This window comes from Prinia subflava, chromosome 3 (genome assembly GCF_021018805.1).
Source record: "Prinia subflava isolate CZ2003 ecotype Zambia chromosome 3, Cam_Psub_1.2, whole genome shotgun sequence".
NCBI classification, from domain to species: Eukaryota; Metazoa; Chordata; class Aves; order Passeriformes; family Cisticolidae; genus Prinia; species Prinia subflava.
Window position 1 is genome coordinate 103,292,950 of NC_086249.1, and position 22,161 is coordinate 103,315,110.

General features: G+C 44.0%; 1 protein-coding gene across 3 annotated transcripts in view; it reads left to right on the forward strand.

The window, feature by feature from the left end:
• The window catches only part of C2CD2 (C2 calcium dependent domain containing 2), a 31,368-nt gene that overhangs the window by 4,731 nt on the left and 4,476 nt on the right, over nucleotides 1-22,161 (forward strand). For 2 of the 3 annotated variants that reach the window (XM_063393146.1, XM_063393147.1), the window contains exons 3-13: nucleotides 6,024-6,143; nucleotides 6,472-6,573; nucleotides 9,554-9,676; nucleotides 9,940-10,060; nucleotides 13,242-13,350; nucleotides 15,295-15,356; nucleotides 16,975-17,108; nucleotides 17,367-17,538; nucleotides 18,358-18,471; nucleotides 20,605-20,732; nucleotides 21,515-21,827. In XM_063393146.1, coding sequence (XP_063249216.1) covers nucleotides 6,024-6,143; nucleotides 6,472-6,573; nucleotides 9,554-9,676; nucleotides 9,940-10,060; nucleotides 13,242-13,350; nucleotides 15,295-15,356; nucleotides 16,975-17,108; nucleotides 17,367-17,538; nucleotides 18,358-18,471; nucleotides 20,605-20,732; nucleotides 21,515-21,827 — 1,498 coding nt within the window. The remainder of the gene's footprint in view (nucleotides 1-6,023; nucleotides 6,144-6,471; nucleotides 6,574-9,553; nucleotides 9,677-9,939; nucleotides 10,061-13,241; nucleotides 13,351-15,294; nucleotides 15,357-16,974; nucleotides 17,109-17,366; nucleotides 17,539-18,357; nucleotides 18,472-20,604; nucleotides 20,733-21,514; nucleotides 21,828-22,161) is intronic. The other variant, XM_063393148.1, reaches the window with a different exon arrangement.

Sequence of the window (22,161 nt, forward strand, 5' to 3'; positions counted from 1 at the left end):
CTTTTAACTCCCCATTTTGCTTCAAAAGCCATCCCAGATCTTTGCTGCTTTAATGACTGGGGTTTTTTTTACAAGCCTAGGTGGAATTATGGCCCGTGGAGATTTCTCCTTGGCTTTTTTTAGTTTTTGCACTAATATAATCCCTTCTTCTTAAAGTGTTTACTCTTCTTTCGTGGTGCTTGCTGTCAGTAGATGTATTATGAAAGGATTATATTTCCTTCCAGCTTTTGTTTAGCTTGCCTACATAAGTTGCTCCTTAAATCTCCTTTTACAATGCTGTCCTGGCTCCTGAGTCTCTCCTATGCCCCCGTTCTCAGCAGCAGCTCCAATTAAACCCATTATTTTAGAACTTGATGGCTGAAGGGCCACACAGCCCTACAGGTAAAGTCTCACAGTGCAAGGAGGCAGCTTCATTTTGTCTCTGGAATTACTCTCCTGAGGGTTTTTGGGCTCAAATCTGCCTCTCCTGTGGCTGCTTCATGCATCAAGGTCTCTGTCCCTGTGGTGCTGTCCTTTGTGTGAGCAGTAGTTGTTAATTCTTACACGCACACACAAAGTATTTTGTATTGCATTCCTCTCCTACCTTTCAAGGTGTTAAAGCTTTCCTGTGTGATGAGCTTATCTTCCTTCATGTTGCTGCTTCCCAGCTTGCTTTCCTGAGCATCCCATTTTCTTTCAGGTTTCTCCTGAGGTATTTTAGACTTTAACAGTGCGATGGGTTTGGTGCTTGAAAGAATCTTTGGTAACTTGTTTCCAGCTTTCACCTCCCTTTCAAACATCCCAGTCCACCTTAGTGGGAGAATGATGGGGTACAGGCTTAATTGTTAGTGGGGCCAGCCTACAGAAGTAAACAAGACCAGGTTATGATCTAAGCTTCAGAACTGAGTGCCTTGTCAAGGGAAGACTTCAGGGTGGAGCTTTGTTTGCTTCCCTGGAGGTGATCCTGGCTTTGGCACTGGCTCCAGCTGCTGCTGCAGATGTGTGGGGGGCTCCTCTAGGCTTGTGCCACATCTGCCAGCTTGGCACAGGGACAGGGGAGCTGTCCCTGCGAGTGAATTACTCTCCAAGCTAGTACAGCACAAACTGGCAAACCTCTCCCAGGGTTTTCTGTCCCCTCTTGGTCTCTGTGCCTTCAGCTGTGCTGTGTCTCAGGTGGTTTGGAAAGGCTTGCATGACAGTGAGGCCAAACTGGCAATTCTATTTCTATTTCTATTTTATTTCTATTTGTATTCCTCTTTTTGAAATGTAAGTACTGCTTCCTGTCTTTGCACCATTTGATGTTCATTTGAACTTCGTAGGTGGATTGAGAATTCTTCCTGTCCTGTCTCCTTGTACTCCCTGCTTGTTTATTTTATTCCCTCACTCCCCTTTTTTTCCACCTATTTGAATTTGAATGTGTTGGTCTCAAAGGAGTGGATAAATTCACATGTTCCATCAACTTCTGCTTTGTTTCTGTTGCTGACATGGAAACTCTCTCTCCTGCACTGAGTGCATCCCTAACCCTGCCTTTTCCCTGTGGTGTTTACCACCATTGGCAAAACTGAGCTTTTCACTGTATTTACAGGCAAATTCAGTTTGATCCTGGCTCCTAAAAGTCCACCCCTGCCTGTGCCTGGGTCAGCCACTGCATTTGTCATCTCCCCTTCATTTGCTCTGATCACTTGGCCAATTGTTTGGGTAAAAAGCAGCAGGGAAGAAGCTGGAGAAACCCCCTCAAGAAATGAAGGAATTGGCTCTGGTAAACAAGAGGATCATGTAATTCTTCTGAACAGCTGAGTGCTAAAGACTGTCAAAAGGCAGAAGTTTTGAGCTTGAAAAATTTTCTTGTGGTGAGGTTTTAAGCTGAGCACACAAACTGTCTGTGTGGCCTTTGACAAGATGAGTTTTCCATGCCAAAAATAAGAACCTGCTCAAAGTAGTGACACAGTGCTCCCTGTAAGACACATGGCAAATTGTGAGGGTCCTAAATCTTTTTGTGAGATTGAGGCAACTTTCACTGTGTGGCTGCCTCATGGTTAATTCTGATTTTCTTCTGAAAATGCTAAATATTTGTGTTACTTACATACTACTGAGTAACCTCAAGTAACCTGCTCTTTCTGGAAGTAAATACCAAGTGCAGTAAAACTAATTTCCTTCTAGAAAACAAAAAAAAAGGCAATCAAGGCCCTTACTGCTGGGAGTTTTACAAACATGTGGTGTGGTCAGGGCGTGGGGAAGGTGGGGGAAATGTTCCCCATCAGGGCTGTCAGAACTTCCCTCTAAAGTGGGAAGGGAAGCTCAGGGAGGGAACCTGCTGCTTCACTTGGGGAGGGGAGGGAAGAGCAAGGAAAAGGGAATGTGTAATTCACAAATTAATGGGGTGCCAGTGCCAAAACTGAAACCTCAAGGCAAGAGGACACAGTGTGTGAGGAGCCAGGGGCACCGTGGTGCTTCTTGAGGTGAAGCAGCTCCTGCTGCTGCTTCAGGAAGGAAAAAAAAAGAGATTTTGAAGCCTGTCCAGAGAAACCGTAAAGGGAAAAAGTCTGGATGTAGAGGGGGATGGCAAATCAGGGGAAGGGTTTAAATAACTCTGAGTACACAAGTTTGGATACTTGACTTTCTCAGAAGAATAGTCTTGCTCAAACCGCGGTGCTTTTTCAGTCCCCTTTGTTCCTATGGCTGTTTCTCTGGAAGAGAATTGTTTATAGGATAATTGTACTCAGAGTTTTAGATACATGTGAACAAACTGTGTCACAGCATCTGCAGCTCAGCAGAGCTGAGTGCCAGCGTTCTGCACGTGGGGAGCTGAGCCCAGGCAGGTCTGGGAGTTTTGGCCACTGCAGCTCATCCCATCGTGAGGGTGTCAGGTCAGGGGTGAAGAGGAGAGGCTGGGAACAGCAGGAATAACCCTGGCAGCAGGGGGAATAACTGTCAGCTCTGTGTGAGGAGGGATGGCAGAGCACTGAGGAGGGCCAGGGACACAAAGGTACCTGAGGAAGGGCTGGGAGCTCCTTCCATGGGAGATCCCCAGAGCACATGGAGAGGAGGGTGCCAAGGGAGATGCTGGAGGGAGAAAATACCTTGGTCTTGGTTTCTTTGTGCTGCTGCTTCACCCCACCCTATTTCTGCTAATTGAGGAGATGTGTCTTGTCCACATGCAGGATCACAAGAGAGAGCTGGGGATGGCCCCTCTGGGAGCTCAGAATCAGCTGGTCCCAGCTGCTGTGCAGGGTTTGATGTTTAAAGAGCAGTTTGTTATAAAAGTGACAGGTTTTCTAGGCTCTAAAACACAAAGGGTTGATGACAGAGGATGTCTCTGGTAAGGGGAGCAGGAGAGAGAACGAGGAATAGAAATGAAATTGGAGGAGAACTCTCTCCCTATCGGTGCAGGTTCCTCTGTTTTCTTGTGGACATCTACCCTTCCTCTTTCTCCCCTGCCAACCAGAAAGGGGTGCTTTGCCTGGCCCTCCCTCCTCCAGCTCTTTGTCTGTGAAGAGAAAATGAATTTGGGGAAGCAGGCTGGAATGAGGCAGGGGAAAAGAAGCGGAGCACGGGAAGCTTCAGTGTTTTTCTTTGTGTGCCTGCCATGGGGGAAGTGGCCTACATATTTCTGCTCATGTCTGTCAAAATCACCTGCTACACTTCTAAAGGAATGTCACTCAGCAAGGGAAGCTGCAGTTGCAATCTCTTTAATCACCTTTTCACCACTTGTGGCAGCATCGTAGATGAAAACAAAGCCGCTTTCTCTTCAAATTCTAGCCCAGAATTCTGCTTCTCTCAGTATTCTGACTCCATCATCCATCCTGCTCCCAGAACAAAGGGATTCACCTGATATAAATAAATATTTTCCATTTATAAACATGGAACCACTCCTTTTGATGATTGGATTAAAAATTCACAGGTGGCTGTACATGAATACCACTGTTTTTTTAGTAAAGGTGAGGGCAGATGAGTATAGGCCTTAGTAGATGTCATTGGCAGAATAAATTAATCAAGGAGACTAAAACTCCAAACTCCACTGGTCTGGGCTTTGAAATGAATGGTAAAAATATATATAAAAAACTGATTTAACATCTCTTGACAAAATGCAGAAAGAAAAATGAAAGTTCCACCACCTGCAGTGTCTGTTCCCATCCTTTATTTGGAATTAAACATGATTAAGAAACATTTGGCACATGAAGCTCATCTACCAACTCTCTGGCCACACTTTTATTTCTTTTAAAAACATTAACCAGCCACGTAGCTGGCAACCTTGGCTCTTGGACATCCAGAAATTCCAGATGAATGGCTGTGCATTGCATGTACAGCAAGTCCAGCTTGTTCTGAATGCATTGAACTTCCTATGGGTGTGTGGAAAAAAAACATGTGTGGATGAGAAAACACTGCATTTAGGATATGGAAGTGTCAGCAGTTTTTGCATCAGACCTGTCCTTTTTCTTTCTCTTCCCTCAAAAAAGAGGGAAGAACCTTTTCCTTTTCAAAGTCTTTAAAAGTCATCGTATCAATCCATTATTTTGAATGAAAGGAGTGATTCTGTGTTTTATCTCAGCTACAAGTAAAACAAGCAGCTGGAAGCAGCTGGGCTCTTTGCTCTTGTCAGCTATTAAAAATTCTTCATATTTTACCACAATACTGGCTGTTGGTGTTGTTTGTGTGGGATTAAGGTCAGAAATCAGTTCTGAAAGAATCTGGACCTTGGAAAGGGGGAGAGGTGAGGAAAATTCATTTGTCCACTTCTAAATTACAATTTGCAAAGACATAACCTGAAAAGGCAAATCTTACTGCTTGTGGGTGTGGTTGGGATTTTTATTTGTCATATCCACCTCCCCACCCCCCCTGCTCCTTTGTAATTAAGTCTTTCCCTTAATGGATGTACTCAGGCCCTTGATAATGCCCTGGCCATCTTTAAAATGTACCCCAGAGAGCCCAGGGAGATAAAATGTATTTAAGGAGAGACTGATAAGGATCTTCTAGGAGGTTCATGATTCCTTTGAAAGCTTTCAGCTTCAATTCCAGTGCCTCTAAGTGGAGCAGTAAGTGCACAAACACAATTTAATAGCACCATGCAGAGTTTTTGTCAGACAAACCTTGCAGGGAATTCTTTGCAGTGACCTGGTTCCCTGAGCCTGAGTCAGTGCAAGGAGCTGTGGGGACAGTAACCACAGAGGGACAGCGACAAGCAGCTCTCCTCTCCCAGCACAGCTGTTTGCAAAACAAACATGCCTCTGTGGTGTGATGAATAATTTCTGACTTCCACCCCACGGGCTTTCCTGTGCCGCCAGGAACCCGCCAGGAATTTCTGCACACTCCAGGAATTTTGCATGGCAGCTCAGTCAGTCTGCAGAGGGGAGGGAGCAAAAACCCTCCACTGTTTACAAACTCAGCATGATAACAAGTGAAATTACTGCTCGTAAAAGTGTATTGCAGTCAAGTGGCACTCAGACTTTTCTCAGACATTTGGCTTTCTCACCACAGTTCATGGCCTTTTTTTATTTGGTCAAAGGCTTGGAGAAATTCTTAAAGTCTCCTGCTCCTTCTTATCCCACTGAGAACTGGAATTACTCAGAATCCTCTGCTGTAGCAGCAAGTTTATACCGAAGTTTCACATTTGTAGGATGCCACCAAACTAACGATTGTGTGGTAAATCAGCTGTCCTGTTGTAGGCTGCTTAGCTCAGAGCAGAAGAACAAGAACAAACATCTTTGCCCTCTTGGAGCTTTTAATACATAGATCTGTGAAATGGAAAGGAGTCCTTGTCAGGCAAGGAGTTACTTCTCAATTAAGTAACAATAGAAAAGAAATTTGGGGAAATGCCATAATTTGCAGGTATTAAATTTCATGTACAGATTTGAACACCTGAACTGTGTGATTTTAGAAGAATGTGCAGGAGGTGGGAACATGAATGAAATTGCTTAGAACTTTCCCACCTGTGCAACTTAGCAAGCTTAAATTCCTTTCTTACTTTCTTTCTTGCCTTCACCAAACCTTCTGAAGACTTAATTTATTTTTCCCTTCGTTTCCCCTCATCCTTTTCCTTTCTCCAGGTGGTTTCTTGCAATGTTGTGGGAGATGCTGTTAAATTCCTCGTTGCTGTCTCAGCCCCTCCGCCCGCGGCTGCCGAAGCTCAGAAGTATTTTGTGAAGCTGTCCCCAGTCCACCTGCAGGTAAAGTCTTGAGTGCTGTTCTCTCTTCCCTTCCTTTCTTTTCCCCTCTGGGGCAAGTGGTAAATACAGAAATTAAGCTGCCTCTTCAGGAGACTGGGGATAAATAGCATGTTGGGTAGACTGCTTGAATATCTAGAACAATTCCCTTTTTTAATTGGCATGCACTCTCAAAGCTTAAGCAACTTCTGCCTCCTTAGAGTGTCACTTTGAAGTTACCTACTCAGAAACTGGTATCATTCTTCCTGTGCAGAGCCTTAGTGTGGAGATTGACCTACAATTTCCATACAGAACACCACAACACTCTACAATAACTTTTTCCTGTCCACAGCTTCAGCTCTATGTGAAAGACAAAGGAGAAGATGTCAAAGTTGAGTGGATCCTCATTAACATCAATGAAATCAACTTTGAAATCCAGCCAGCAGTGCAGGAGGTCAGTCAGTAAGTTTTGTTTGTGGTAGAGGAGATGGGTCTCCACCCCCTTGGTCCAAAATGTGGTGTAAAACATCTGCCATGCATCATCTGTCAAGCCCCTACATCTCTGAAATGCAGCAGCACCTCTCAAGATTACTGAAACAAGTCTGTATTTGACAGACAAATAACTTTGCAAACATCTTTCATCCAGATTCAAGGGGTGAAAAATGTCTGGTCCTCAGTATCTTCTCTCAGAACACTTCTAAAACAATAAAAAATACCCCAGCTGTAATGGTATTTCCATCAAAGCAATTAAAACGTTGCTCCTTTGCTAATTGAAATCAGTTTTGAAATCTGGCAACAATAGATCAGAAACAGCTGTGAAAAGTACAGTTATTTAAGGCAACGACGGAGGAACTAAAAATATTTTGATGCTTTTGGAATTGCACCTGATCTTTGTATATGAGCACTGATTCATTAGGACATCCCCTGCAAGAGTTTAATCTTGACTGGGATTCTCTTCTGCCTTTGACCCTTCACAGTTTTTTATTTTTGGCATAAATGTGGTGATTTAACTGTTTTTTACAAGTGTGGGGGAAGATTTGTTTTTGTTTTGGGAAGTTGTTTTCTTGACTGAAGTTAAAAAATAAGTTATTGTAAGCTTCTTCTAAAGACCTGTACTGAGAGAGCTCCAATCATAATTTATTACCACAGCTTGTGTCCATAAAAATGTGAAACTCATTACTAAAGACAGACAAGCCTTTTTGAAGTGTGTTTAATGTAGCTTTTACCATGCACACGTAGCATGAAAATGACCTTCATACGCTGGGGTGGCATGCTGATTATCCCCATTTGAACAGTCATTAAGTGTTAAATCCTTCCTGACAAACACAGATGACTCTGCTGCACTCACTGGACTTCACAATCAGCTTTTTGAGAGGTGCCCAAGTCCAGCTTTGCAGAGTTGCACCTGTTCTGCTTTGCCTGCATTTTTAGAGTGAACCTGTTTAGTTCTTTAATCATTAGAGGGCTTTGGTTTCACTTTGAAGTTTGTATTAGCACTTATGGAAGAGGAGAGGCAATAAACAGAGGGTTAAAAACTGTGAGCAAGCTACAGCTTAGAAATTGCTTCAGCTCCTAAACTTCAGTGTCAGCTTTTGTGTCTTGTTCTTTTCCCCTTTGGGAAGCCATGCTGTGTGTACAAATAAACACCTTTAATTACTTGTGGTTATCTCCACAGTGGCTTTGACATCACACGAGCTGGGTGTAAATAACCCATTTTCTCTTGGTGATGGCTGGGTGAACCTGAGTTGTGTTGGGCAGCCTGGCTGCCTGCCAGGGCTTGGATTTACACGAGGTGACTCCGTGTGCTGATGTGCCCCACTCAAACCCAAACCTCCTGTCTTGATCTTTTTGGGGAGGCATTTAAGCCATTATGGCTTGACTTGTGCAGGGAGTTGTGGTGGAGAGTTCTTACAAATAAAAGGATGGCTAAAAATGAGGCAGAGCTGACAGGAGGCTCTTTAATCAATCTCCTTTCCAAATAACTACGGAAACAACAGCAAATACCCATGGACAGAAGTCCAGTGACTGAGGTTGCTGTTGTTACTGTAAAATAACACATGTCACAGCACGAGAGCCAACTGGGATTTTACAATTTAAGTAAGAGCAGGGGAGGGAAATTACTTCCAAAACAATAGAAACTAACCACAATTTATCTGCTTCTTTAAGTAACTTAAGTAATGAAATTGCTGTTACGGAGGCTTTAAAAAGCCTAATTTACTGTGATCTTTATTAAAGTGAATGAGTATTGTGTGTTTCCTTAGTGCTTATTTGAGGGTGATGTAAATGCAGCAGATTTTTGTGGGACTGGCCAGTGCTGTTGTATGTTTTGAACTTGTCATCAAAGGCCAGTTAGGTAAGAAGGCAGAAAGGCAGGATTTCTGTGCACAGCATTCCTGGGTTTTTTTGTGAAACACCCTAAATGTTTCTGTAACTCTGGGTAGCTGGGAAAGGGCTGTTCCTCCCAGTCTGTCTGACCTGCTGTGCAAGGTGCACATCAGTGGAGTCTCTCAGTGTGGTATCTATCAGATGAGAAAATATGGATGGGTCCTCTGTTTTTAGGTCAGATCTTTGTCTCCTATTTCAGTCTTTCCTTTAGAAAAGAAACCTCACTGAGATTTCAGAGCTGTTGGGTTTCAGACTGTCCTTTCTGGGACAGCTTCATTTAAAAATCTGTGTCCTGTAGGTAACCAAGCAGAAGAAAATTCCTGAGGAGCATGCTGTGGGAAGCAGGCATTCCCCAGGGGCACAGGGAAGGCAGGGACAGTTCACTCCCTTCATACACCTTAGAATTAACCCTGTGAAGCCACATGTGTGTACACAAAATCTGTGAGGTGCTCTCACCCCTCAGAGGTTGTGATTCCAAGCACAGATGGCCGTGAGATTTTTTATGGGCAAACTACAGCTCAGTGCCCCAGAGCAGCACAGCTCTGTCCATACCCTGCACGTTTCAGCAAGGTAGAAGACCTCCAGGAGATGCTGTAATATTTGTTTTCAGTGCAGCACAGGATTAGCTGCTTCTCAGCTGTTGCAAGCTGGCATAACTCCCATTAAATCAGTAGAGTGGTGCCGATCTGCTTATCTGGTGACCTGATCTGCTCTCTCGGGGGACTACAGAGCAGAGCAGAATCTTTAAAGCACCATCATAAGATAAAAACTGTTCAAGAAACTTCTCGTTTTTTGGATAACAGCTGTGCCTTCCTAACTGTCAGAACAGCATGAGTTTTTCAGTGTTTAATTCTAGCTTTCTTTCAATGCATAATGGAGAAATTTAAGTAATTCTTTGCATGATCTGTTGCTAAATTGTTGTTGGCAATAGAAACTCTCTCTGACAAAGGTAATGTTTGATGCCTTTGGTGGTTTAGATATTTATCAGTTTAATTTTAGCCTCAACTTCTTCTGAGTTTGGAGAAGCCTGATTGTTTGTTTCCTCCTAGGGACAGACAGCAGGGACATGTGCAATATCTGAAACGCTCAGAGATGAATTGAAGAACCTCTTCAGCTCAGCTTCTCCCTCTGTAGTGTTGAGTGTGAGGCCTGCAGATGCAAAGGAGGTTCAGGTAAGGCTCATTCCTTCCAGAATCTTTTGAGAAGCGTCCCCTCTGCTTAGTGCTTTTATTACACATTCACAGCTCACAAATGAGTAAGTTTGACAGTGTTCAGTGCCAAGAACCAGGTGGGGACACACATTTAGCACAGCAGAGCCCTGGCAGTGGAGGCTTTGTGGTCACACCTCCTCTGTGGCTCCTTGTTGGTGTTCCAGCCCGGCTGTGCTGCCCTGTGTGACAGAAGGGTTTGGTGTTGTCCTGGTTGCCTTTTGCAGAATGTACAGAACACGAGCCTTCTCCCTCAGGGCACGAGTCCTCCCAAACCTCCCAGGGCTCACGACCTCAGGCTGCTGGTGAGGAACATCTCCGTGGAGCTGAGCGATCTCCGTGCTGCAGGTGAGGCAGCCCAGGGGCTGCTGCTCCCCTTTGGGCACGCCTGGGCTTGGGGTTTTGTACTTCCCTTTCAGGTGAGATAATGTGGAAGTTCTGGGTTACTGCCTGCTCTCAAAAGAAGGTTTAAGAAATAGCTGTATTCTGAGAATTTGACTTTGTGGAATCCCAGAATGATTTACGTTGGAAGGGGCTTTAAAGCTCATCTCATTCCACCCCCTGCCATGGGCAGGGACACCTTCCACTATCCCAGGCTGCTCAAAGCCCCATCCAGCCTGGCCTTGGACATTCCCAGGGATGGAGAAGCCACAGCTTCTCTGGACAACCTGTACCAGTGCTGACTTAATGTATATTTTAGTTCATTTGAGTATTTAAACATCTTGTTCTTCTTGTACAGAAATCCATCATTGCTAAAAACAGATTGAAATAACCATGTGTATAAAGCTGGCTGATGATTTTCTGGCTTTCATTTTTAATTTCTAAAAGTTCTCACTTTGGCTGTACCCAAGGTGAGGGGCTCAAATCCAACTCTCCATTAGCTGCTGGCAGTGACATTGGCTTGATTCAATGTTACTTTATTTTTCTTTACTTCTGAGTGATTTGCAGATGTACCTCAAGCTCTCCCCCTGTATTAGAAACTCCTGAAAGATGTGGTTTTTTGTTGTCAGGGACATTTTCCCCTGATGAAGTACCTCTGCAGGAAAGGAAGAAGGTGCCTCTTGGAAGTGGAGAATGAAAGCAAAAAAGAGGTCACTGCCTCGTGAAGTTGGTTTTGGGTTTGGAGAGCAGCACCAGGCCTGTCTTGCAAGTACTCAGACTCAGCTCAGATTCTGTCAGCAGAAATTCAGACTGGAGGCTCTGTTATTTATGGCCACTACACCATTCTGTAACAGTATTTTTAATGGAAGCTTGTGGCTGCTAATTTAGGCAAGGCAGTAGTTTTAGATAAATATATCCTACTTGCTGCTCTCTTTTTTTTCCAATTAGATGTACTAGGTTTCTGCCCTTGAGTCTTGCATAATGCTGCTTCACTCATCCTGGTTGGAAGTGATCCCCCTAAAAATCTCTGCAGAGCTTTTTTTCTTAAAAAAACATAAAATTTAAAGCAGTTCTGGAACTCTTGGCTGTGAAATGTCCTACAGCAATAAAATTACGCTGGCAATTGCAGCCTGGTCCAGTGGAAGGTGTCCCTGGCTGTGGCAGGGGGTTTGGAATAAAATGATCTTTAAGGTCCCTTCCAACCCAAACCATTCTGTGATTTGTTACTACTCTACAATTTCATAGTGCAAACTAAATTTTAAGAAGATTGGGTCATTTTGCCTCTCTTTAAAAGTCATGAGATGAGATGAGATACCATTGTGTGCATAGAACAGAAGATTCACCTTCTGAGAACTGCTGCACCTTCCCTAAAAATGAGAGGAAAAAGAGACAATTCAAGTGCTCTGCTCTGAGAACACAGACACTGGGAGGGAAAATCCCCATTTGCCATTCTAACAGGAGATGGAGGGAATTTTGCTGGTTCCCCAACAGCTCCTGGAGTGTAAATATTTGGAACTGGGTATGAGAAGTAAAGCTCCATAATGGGGTTTGACTGGTACACTTGAAATCCAGTGGGAATCCTGCACAGCTGGAAAGGTGCTGGTTTCTGGAAGTAACTTGCTGACTTTTAATTAATATTCCCTTCCCTTTTCCTGGCCTTCCCTTGCAATAATGAATTACCCTCTTGGAACTCAGGCCCCATGGGACTGTGCAGTGTTTCAGGCTAACCTGCACAGGTACACAGGGGCTAGGGAGGGGTGTGCTCATGAAACCATGGATGACTGATGGATGCTGGCAGGGTTTATAGGAGCTCTGGCTCTCCTGTAGGTATTTTAGTACTCAGTAGCAGAACTGGTCTCTGCCTATGGGCTGTGTCTCGTTTTATCTCCTTAGTTTGTGTATGCAAACAAAGATCACCCTAGAATTTGGTGATCATTTAGAGCAAAAGTGTTTTCTGCTGGTAAAGAAAAAGCAGTTAATTGTTTGCAGCAGGGTTTCCAGGGCAGAAAAGCTGCAATACCCAGTTGGGTACAGTTGGTTTGTGGCTCAGGTGCAGTTCCAGGCAGGGCTGTGCAGGTCCCTGCCCTGAGCTGGGGCCGTGGCAGCAGGACCAGGCTGCAGGGACACAGGGCTGGGTGAGCAGAAACCAGCCCAGGCCCAGCAGCTCAGGCTCAGCCCCTGGGAAAGCAGCTCAGCTGCTTCCTCTGGGCTCAGCTTGGATCCCAAATAAGCTGTGTGTACACAGTGCCTTGTCTCTTTAATCACCTTGCCAGGCCTGGACTGCCTCTGCCTGAGACAGGGCTGATCCCCAGAGCATCCCCAGGGAACAGCTGAGAGCTGCTCATGGCAAGCACAAACCCAGATTCTTCTGGAGAACTATGGGCAGCATCTTTTGTTTGCTTTGCACACAGTCAGTCCTGAGCTTTTTGTTGCTTTCCTTGATGTGTTGGAAGTCTGGGATTAAATTATTTCTGATGCTGTGAGAGCCATATTAAAGAAACTGTTTTGAGAGGAACAGATCTGGCAAACTGTTTCTCTTTGGAGCAGCAGTATAAATACTCTTAATATGCCAATTTGCAGCACTACCAGATTCCAAGATCAAGGCAAAGATAAGTCTGCAGCAGTGCTTTAAAACCTGTTAAAAACCACAGTGCACAAACCACTGTGAATTAGCACTGTTGTCATCAGTCACTTGCCAGCAGAAAAAGCTTATTTTCATGTCCAAATAAACCACTGTGCCTGTGGCCAGGAGGAACTTAGAAAACTTCTGGGTTTTTTAAAGCAGCTGGAAGCAACTTCTCTCCTTCCTCGCCTCACCCACATCATCACCTGCTCACTTTTTTTGTCTCCCCTTCTCTTGGATGTTTTCTGCCTGCACTGTGTTGCTTCATGGCAGGATTTAAATTGGGCTGTCATGTTGTAGGGTAGTTCAGATGACAGCAGTGATGCAACAGCGACCTTTGCCATGAATGTCCTTGGTGTGCAAACCAAGGGAAGGCATTTTTTCTTTGGGAGGGTGAGAAAGTGTCTGCAAAAGTCTGTTCAGAAGTGAAGTGTGCAGGGAATGGGGGTTTCTTTGCAGTGAGTGGCCTCTGGGTGACAGAGCATTGATAACTGGCTTAATTAATTGATTTTTCTTCCCTTACAGGCAGCACAGACCTTGTGTGTATAGTTCAGTTGAATGAGCCTATGCAGAAGTTTTCCAGCTCTGTAGCCAAAAATGCTGCACATCCCTTTTGGAAGGAAGAGTTTATCTTGTAAGTAACTTATCTACCAAGAATAGTTTTGCACTAAAGCAACTTTTTTTTTTTTTTTCCTGAACTGTGTGAGAGAAGAATGGCATTTTGAAATAGGTCCATTCTTGGCCTTCTCTGTGTGGCCTCAGAGAAATCTGGAGCTGGTAGGGATAGGTAATTAATATATCTAATTGGCCTCTGCATGGACATGAGAGGCAGGTCTCTAGGTGTTCAGTGGTAGATACATGATTCTAGTAGGTGACAGCAGTCACATACATAATAAATCACTTTATGCTTTCCTACAGTGCCAGAAAAGAAGTATTAGCAAGGTTTTGAAGTCACTTTACTGTGAAAACTGCATTTGAGGGTATCTAGTGTCTCTCCATTCTCTCCCCTGAGTGGGAAAAGCAAATATGCAAAAACATTACTTGACCATCTAAAAGAATGGTGGCCATGACTAAAAAGAGAATGTAAAACTTGAATAAATTTTCTTTCTCCTGTAGAACAAAAAAAGGGACTTTCAGGCAGCCTGCACAGTAATCTGTGATTCACACAGCTGCTGTAAATAAGGTCAAAAGTGAGCAGTTCTAAACCCACTTTTATTTTCACTTTCTACCAGCAGAGCAGAGCTTCTGAGGTGCATGAGTGTAGGAAAAGGGGAGTCACTGCTAAACTTTGTTTTCTGAATTACACAAATTACACTGCTTCAGCCAGTGGGGCTGTGATCCCCCTCAGCCATCTGTTGGTGGAACAGTACTGTTCCCAGCAGTTTGGGACAGGAAGTTTGGAAGAATAGCACCCTTTTCCAACTGAAAGGGCTGAGAGAGGGCAGGCAGGATGTGATTAACTTGACTGGAATTTGGCCTTGACACTTGGAATAATGCTGGGGTTTCCACACTTCTTTTCAGAAGTGCATGAGGTAAGCTTGGGGGCTTTTACAGATAAATGAGTAGGATTTTGGCAGGGGTTTTTGAACTTCTTTCAAATTCCCACACACAAACCTCTGCTGTTTTCTGCCTTCAGAGCCAAAAATATCCACCACTGTGAACACCACTGCACTGAGCACCATGTCAGGCTCTGCTTTAGCTTCATGGCAAAGCAGCACTAGTGCCATCAAGGGGCTCCTTTCCAAGTTTTGGGGTGCAGGAAGGGTGGGAGTGGCAGGGAAAAACTTAAAATCTGCTGAATAGATGATGTGTCACAACATCTAATGGAGGTGGGGTGTCTGCAGCCAGGATCACACCATCCTGCAAAATAAAATACATGTTTGCATGCCCTCAGGATTTTTGGCAGAAGGTCTGCTGAAAAGGTTATAAAATAAAGTTTTACTGGAGGGTTCCTCAGTAGGTGCCCAGTTTGCTTCACTAAGTCAGAGGAGAGGTTTTGTATTATTGTCTAGTCCATCTTAGGAAGTACCACATGTATAATTCTGAGAGTAGTTCACCTGGGTTTTGTCACACTGAAACTCCTTCCTGTTGGCTTGCAGCATCCTTGAGTCTTGTTTTGGAAAAGTGACACTGACTCTCCTCATTTAAAGCTGTAACTGCTTTTGTTTTCTTGCATCTGTCCTGTTTTTGCAGGACACTTTCCTGCTTTGACAGGGATGTTGATTGAGCCTGTTCCAACATCTTGGCTTACAAGTTTGATCCTGCCAGGAGAAACAAAACTTTTTGGTGTTGTGGTGCAGCAGTCAGGCTAGGAACCATCTTCAGCTTGGAGGGCAGCGTTTGTCAGCTCCTGGGGAGAAAAAAAGCCTCTGAAATTCAACAAATTGAACCTGTGCAAAAATGGGGGAGGGATTCAGGCCATGGTTTTCTGTGATCCTTTAGTCACTCTTACCCACCTGCAAGGTGCAGTGTTTGGTGTGGAGAGGGCTGAGAAAAGCTGGAGAAAGGGGAAAATCTACATGGGAAGGAAAATCTGTTTGGCCTGCAAAGACCTAACATGGTTTTGTTTCCTTCACAGTGAACTAAGTGCCAAATCCAAAGCATTGCAACTGCAAATAGTGGAAGATGGAAAGTTGGATAGTAAGTATTGAGACTGAGTTATTTTGCATGATCAGCGTGTGAGCTTTGCTGAGTGTGGACAGAAGTCCCCTTTTATTTCTGGATGGCCACAGAAGCTGTGAGATCCATCAGGAATCTGGGTGGAAGGGGAATGCACTGACCAGATGCCTCTCTTGTGGTCTGGGTTAAGGTTACAGGGAATCTTGGAGTTTCTTTCTAGATTTAGAATATACTGAGACTTCCAGGTGCTGATATCCTGCATTTTTCCATCCTCTATAAACATCTAACAGATCCACTGTGAACATTTTTGGTTTCAAGTTAAGCTTTTGAGTTCTTTTTCTGGCTGAAGGGGAATCTTGGGGGTTAATTGTAAATCCTTCCTTTTCAAGTCCCAGACACTGCATAATAATTCAGGTATGAAAATCACAATCAGGTGTAAAACACTCCAATTCTGATTATATTGGATTAAATATAAAACATGGGGCCTCAAACATGTTTATAACTCGATTCTGTTGTTTCAGAATTCTTTTTAATAATCTAGATATACAAAGTTTTGCAATACCTTGCTTATGATACGTGATTATTGGAGGGATTGGAGAGTCAAAAGCTTTAAAATATTTCTCTGATAGAGATACTATTTTTTATTTTCTTAAAAAAAATATTTATGTGGAGTTTTCCTTGGACAGAATGTAGTCTTGACTGTACCTAAGCATCTTTAGTCTTTCAGACAACACCAGGAATGTTCTACATCCTAACTTTCAGCCTGGTTTCCTGAAGAAAAGGGTCCCAGTGGATTTCACTGACAATTCTCTGCCTCCCCCTCTGCCCCTCCATACCTGCTGAGCTGCCCTTCTCCAAAAACCTCAATAGAAGACTCCAAGCAGAATCATATTAATGAGCAGAGAGCTGAATTATGTGAACATAATGTAGATCTCTGCTTGTATAATACAGGTATAGACAAGGGTTTAATATACCTGTTATGCCTGTTCAAATTGTAAGTGTTTGAGAAAATAATTGAATACAAATTCTCAGCTCATGTTCTGTGGTAACCTGACCCCAAAAGGCCAGTGAAGCATAGGAATTTATTGTTTTTAAACATTCTACTTTGCACAGAAAACTAAGATTTCATCTCTGAAATCATGCAGTGCCTTTGCTAATAATTTGTTCTGGTCTAGTGGAGCTGATAAAATCAGGGGAGCAACAAGAGAATTGCTGAAGTTTTACTAAAGTTCAAATTAAGAAACAGTATTGTTGTGATGCACCAGTTAAGCAGGAATCCAGATTGTCCTCTGAAATGAAAGATGCAAAAACTGGTTATGGAGATTGTCCAAGAACCTCATAGTTGTTTCCTTTTTTCCCTAGACATTCTGCATATAAAGGGAAAAATAATGGCCAGAAACAACAGTAAATAAGTAATATTTCATGGTTCCATTCTTTCCTGTTGCACAGTGTTAGGCCAGGCTGAGGAATGGTCATAAAATGGAAAAAAAAGCTGTAAAATGCCACTTTTCTGCCCCATGGTGTAGAACCAGCTCTTGCAGTTTTTCTCCTGAATTTTTCTCCTCCCTCACCGTATTCTCTCCTTCACACATCCTGGCAGCTTAGATCTGGGGTGACCTTGCTGATTTTCTTCCTCCAGGTCCTTTCTGTGGGAAGGTGACTGTACCTCTGGACCTGTTCAGGAAACAGCCCTGTGGCCAGCACAGCTTTGCCCTCAGCAGCGGGGCCAGGGAGAGCAGCTCGGAGCCAGGGCTGGGATCCATCAGTGCAGAGGTACTGCAGCCCCTGGGGGCTTTGGGCTGGGGCTTTCCTTCAGGAAGAGCTTGGGAGTGCTCACCTCATGCCTGGGCTTGTGGCTGAGTCAGAGCAGCCTGTTCTGATTGCAGGGAATTTGTGTCTTACCGAAAGAATTAACTCCTTAGTTTGGCTCAGCAAAAACTCAGGGAGTTTTTACAGAGAGCACCAGCTAGAAATAATGTCCTTCTTGCCTGACTGTGCTCCTGAGGTGGTGTTTGTCTGTTTTCTCCTCAGTTCTCTTTCATAGAGCCCAGTGAACTGAAGGCAAGGCCGGTCTCCTCCCCAGTGCTGGCTACCAAGATCGAGAAGGATCGCACGGTGATGCCCTGCGGGACCGTGGTCACCACTGTCACTGCTGTGAGAACCAAACCTCGCCTGGAAGGGAGATCCTCCCCCCTGAGCACAGGTCAGCACGTCCAGCTCCTGCTGGGTTCCCTCCCTGGGTGCCAGGAGAACCCTGGGGACTGGGGTGTCAGGGAGGTGCTGCTTTCCAGGCCTCTCGGATGTGTTGGAGTGGGGTTGTTTGAATTCTCCAGTGTCAGGGTTTGAATTTCCATGAAAACTTGTTTTCTTGCAAGAGGAACAGTTCATGTTTCTCTTAATACACGCTCTAAATCTTCACCATGCTGTGATGATGTAGAAGGGCTGCGTTTTGGATGGTTTTTCACATGACAAATACATCAGACTCTCAGAGGCGTTTGCTGATAACAAACCACCCTGTGCCTTCTAACCCTGATCTGTATTATCATCTCTGATGAAGGGTGGTGTTACCTGGTGACAAAAGACTTTCCAGCATGTCCTCCAGGAGCAGATTTTCCAATTTTTCTTGGGAAAATTATAAAAGTAAGACCTGTGAACAGTCTTGGTGTGAAGCATCACAAAGATCTGTGTTCTTTAAAGTTGTCAAAACAAATCATTTATTTAAGTGGGTGTTATCTAATTATTACAGTAGAATGTTTTAAAACATTCTTTAATGTTTTAAACATTTTAAATTTTTTAAAAAAGATCTCATGCTTCACTAGTAATGTTTTAAACATTTTAAAATGTTTTAAAAAGATCTGGCCTTTTGGGGTCAGGTTTATGACAGAACATGTGTTGAGAATTTCTGTTGAACAATTTGCTCAAACACTTATGATTTGGACAGCCATAATTGGTATAATAAATTCTTACTAATGTAATAAAAATGTTTTGACCAGTTCAAATAACCAAAAAACTTGGTCCTCAGATTCTCCTGTGAAAACGCCAGTTAAAGTCAAGGTGACTGAAAAGGATTTCACTGTTGAAGCCCTCCATTCTCATGGTGCACCAGTCAGCAAAACTTTGTCCTCTTCAGATACAGGTAATAGAAATGTTTGAAGCTGCTAAGGGAACATTTGTCTGTTCTGCACGTGGGATTAAAGTGATCCTGTTAAAATGACAGCCAGCCCCTGTGGCTGCTGCCTGTCAGCAGCACTGGGGTGTTTATGTTACAATGCACTGTGGTTTGGGCTGTGGCAGCCTTGCAGTAAAAGTCTGGTTTTAATTGGCAATTTAAATTACTGGTTTTGAATAAATAACAATGAGCTGTGGTTTGGAGAGGGGAGGAGACTGCAGAAAAGCCAAAAGTAAGGCTTTTCTCTTACTTTGGAGTGGAAGATGCCTCCTGTCATGAAGGCACAGGGGATGCTGCTCTGAATCAAACCCTGTGACATGCACCTCTAAGTGCCCTGTGTCTGAAGAGAAGGCACAGGCTGGGCTGATGTCAGGAAGACTCAATTCTCTTCCTAGCCCGGTTTTTGGGCTTGCTGTGCCCATTTGTCCACCTTCCTAATTCACCTGGATACAGCTGAAGTTCCTTCAGAGTGTCAGGTGACATTGGCAATAAGTATAAACTCACTTTGCATTGTGTATAAACCTGATTTTGTCTCTGGGGACTTTACCTTTTCAAGCTGCAGCTCGAAACCTTCAGCACATTTTCAGTCCTGTGTGTGGTCACCACTGACCCTTGGCTCTGTGACAGATGTGACCCAGTGTGGCTGCCAGTGGCACCTCCTGTGCAGTCCAGTTGCCTTTGTACAGGTCTGAGTGGGGAATGGGCACTCTGGAGATGATCTGGGCTGCTCCTGGCACAGTCAGGAGGTTCCTGAGAGACAGAAATGTGTTGGCCTGCAAATACAGGGAAAGGCAAGAAGCAATAACCATGAAAAGCTGTAACAGCTCTTGGGTCTTTTACTATCTCTAGGATAAGAAATACTCCGATGCCGTGAAGCAGTGTGGCATCAATTCGGGAAATGTTAGGATAGTGCAAGACTTCTGAGGTGATTCTCTGAAGTGTTTATGATATTAAAGACACAAAACAATTACTGGAAAATTCACCTGGAGACAGCTTATTCCGTATTGTTGTGGACAATGTTTTTATTGGGAGTGCAAAGGGTGTTCTGCGAAGTGTTTATACAGTATTGCAGGAAGAATTACTCATTAGAACAAAAGCCAAATGAAAGAAATACAAAGAAGCTTTTGGTATGGCAGTAACTTAGGTAAAAGTTATTCCAAACATCATGGCAAAACAGCAGTAAGCACTGTGGAAAAGAAGCTGTGTCTGTGCCACAGTTCTGAGTGATGACAACAGTAAGAATTAATGCAGGGCTGTGGAGATGGAAAAAGTCAAGGCTGGAGATGAGTGTGCAGACATTCACACATATTCTTAATTCTGGGCCTCATCTTTTGTTACATTACTGCCACAGTAACCACAGGCACTGTTCAATTCAGTTAACACTGGTGCTATTCCTGCCTCTGTTCTTTTTATTGTTGTTAAAATTCTTGCCAGAAAAGTCCACCTCAGGCAATTAAACATGGGGATTTTTGTCTTGTTGACTTCCTTAGCCTTGTTTGTTCCTGAGCTTGATGAATTTGATTGATGTGTATTTGTGTCCAGATGCCAGAAGGGGCCATGCTTAAAAATAAACTTGTGTTTGTCACTAAAGAGCATTTGATACAGAAGATTTTATATTCCTGTGCAGTGGCTGGAAGGGAAAAGGGGTGGACTTTACAGGATTTGGAGGCAGCTACTTTGCCTTCCCCACCCTATCACAGGAAATGCTGAGCAGGGAGGTCTGGAAAAGGAGCAAAATAACAAAAAAGTACCTGAGGAAATAGCATCATGTGCCAGCCTTGTACCGTGTTAGAACTATCATGAAGAACTGTGGTAAATGAGAATGTCCCCACTGTCACCACAGGGTAGCAAAACATTGGAATAATGGGGTGTTTTGTCCTCCTTTGTCCTCCTGGAAAGGGTTTGTAAGTGGCATTTTGGTACCTTTTCTCCAAAAATGGGTGACAGGAGGGAAAGACAGGACCTGATCGCTGGGTGGTGAATTGGAAAGTTGATGGTATTTATGCCATCTCTGTGAATTTTAAGGACAAACCCTGCCTGTCTCTGCTCTGTTTTTTCCTGTTTTGCCTTCTCCCCTCTGAAATGATCCTTTCTTTTCAGAGCTGCTGGTACTGAATGGCACTGACCCTGTGGCAGAAGCAGCCATTCGGCAGCTGAGCGAGTCTGCAAAGCAGAAGCTGAAGTCTCCTCGGAAGAAAAGCACCATTATCATATCAGGGGTGTCCAAGGTAGAGCAGAAAACAGCACTAGAGTCACTGCTTAGTCCTGTAAAGCCTTTTCTGCACTGACTGCAACGGTAACATGGCTTCTGCTGTCTCTGCAGAGTCCAGCTTTGTGTGCCAGGTTATTTTTCTGTGACTTGAGTTAAGCCAAATCAGGGTGTTGGGTTCTGATTTGACAGCCTGACTAAAATGCACGGTGTCCTTGCATAGGAGTGGTGTTAGGGATTTGGCAAAATCAGTTTAGGTGAGAGGATAATCCTCCTCTGTGTTTCACCCATGTAGGGAAGATGCACTGCAAAAAGCATTAAAGATTTTCCTACTTTTTTTCAAAGCTGGTAAAACCCTGTGAAAACCTCTGGTTCTCTTGTCTCTGTTCCAGAGGGAGGGCAAACAATGAGACAAGATGAAATGCTTTGATGTTAATTTTCTTAGAGAGACCAAAAGATTCTCTGAGTGTGCTGACACTTCCTTATAGCAGCACATATAGGGGAGTCCTGGTATTTGTAGTGAGGCCAGGGATAGGTAGGAGGCATTTACTTAATTGATTTTTTCACTCATTTGGCCTCTGCAACATGATAAAAACTTTGCTAAGTGCTCCTCTCCTTTAGTAGAGCTAAGGAAGCTTCAGATGGCTTGCTGGTGGTCCTGAGGGACTTTATACAAGTCCAAGTATAAAGAGTTAAAATAACTCTTGCAGGGAGGTTTGTTTCTCTCCAGCAGGATGACTTGTGTCAGTGTTGTCTCTTATTTCCACTGAAATATCTCATATTTCATATATAAATATTTCCACCTCTTTATCTCAGGACAGTGAAGCTTCACTGATGATGGACTATGCTGCAGCCATGGACAGCTCCTGCAGGGAGGCAGATCCACCCCGTGTGGAGGAGGCTGTTGGAAAAACCACCTCTGAGGAAAAGCAGTCCTTGGGTGCTTCAGAAAGAGTCCCTGAGCCCGACCCACAGCCAGGCACCCCCAAGGCCTGGGCTTTGGAGAACGGCAGCCAGCAGTGGGACACCAGCACACTCTTAGACCAGACCTCTGAAGAAATATCTGGGAGCTCACTGAGTGTTTCAGAAACTGGGAGCATGAAAAAATCTAAAGGTACGTGATCCTCCACTTCAGCAACTGCTTTCTGTACATAATTGGCTGCAGTAGTTCATCCTTTCTTATTGATTTTTTTGTCCTTTGAGCTCTCTGGGATTGTGGTGTTGGTTGAAGCTGTTTTCCTTGCAGCTCTCTGAGCCAGCTCAGGCTTCCTTACCCTCCCTGCTCTCCATGAGGAAACAGCTCACCCTTAGAAGCTGCAGCTCATTACACCCAGCTCAGTTATTTGGGAGAGGAATCACAGTCACATTATCAATTCCTCAAGGAAATCTGTGTCCTTGGAACCCAGGACTTGCCCTGTATTTGGCAGCCCCATTACCAAGGTGAAGAT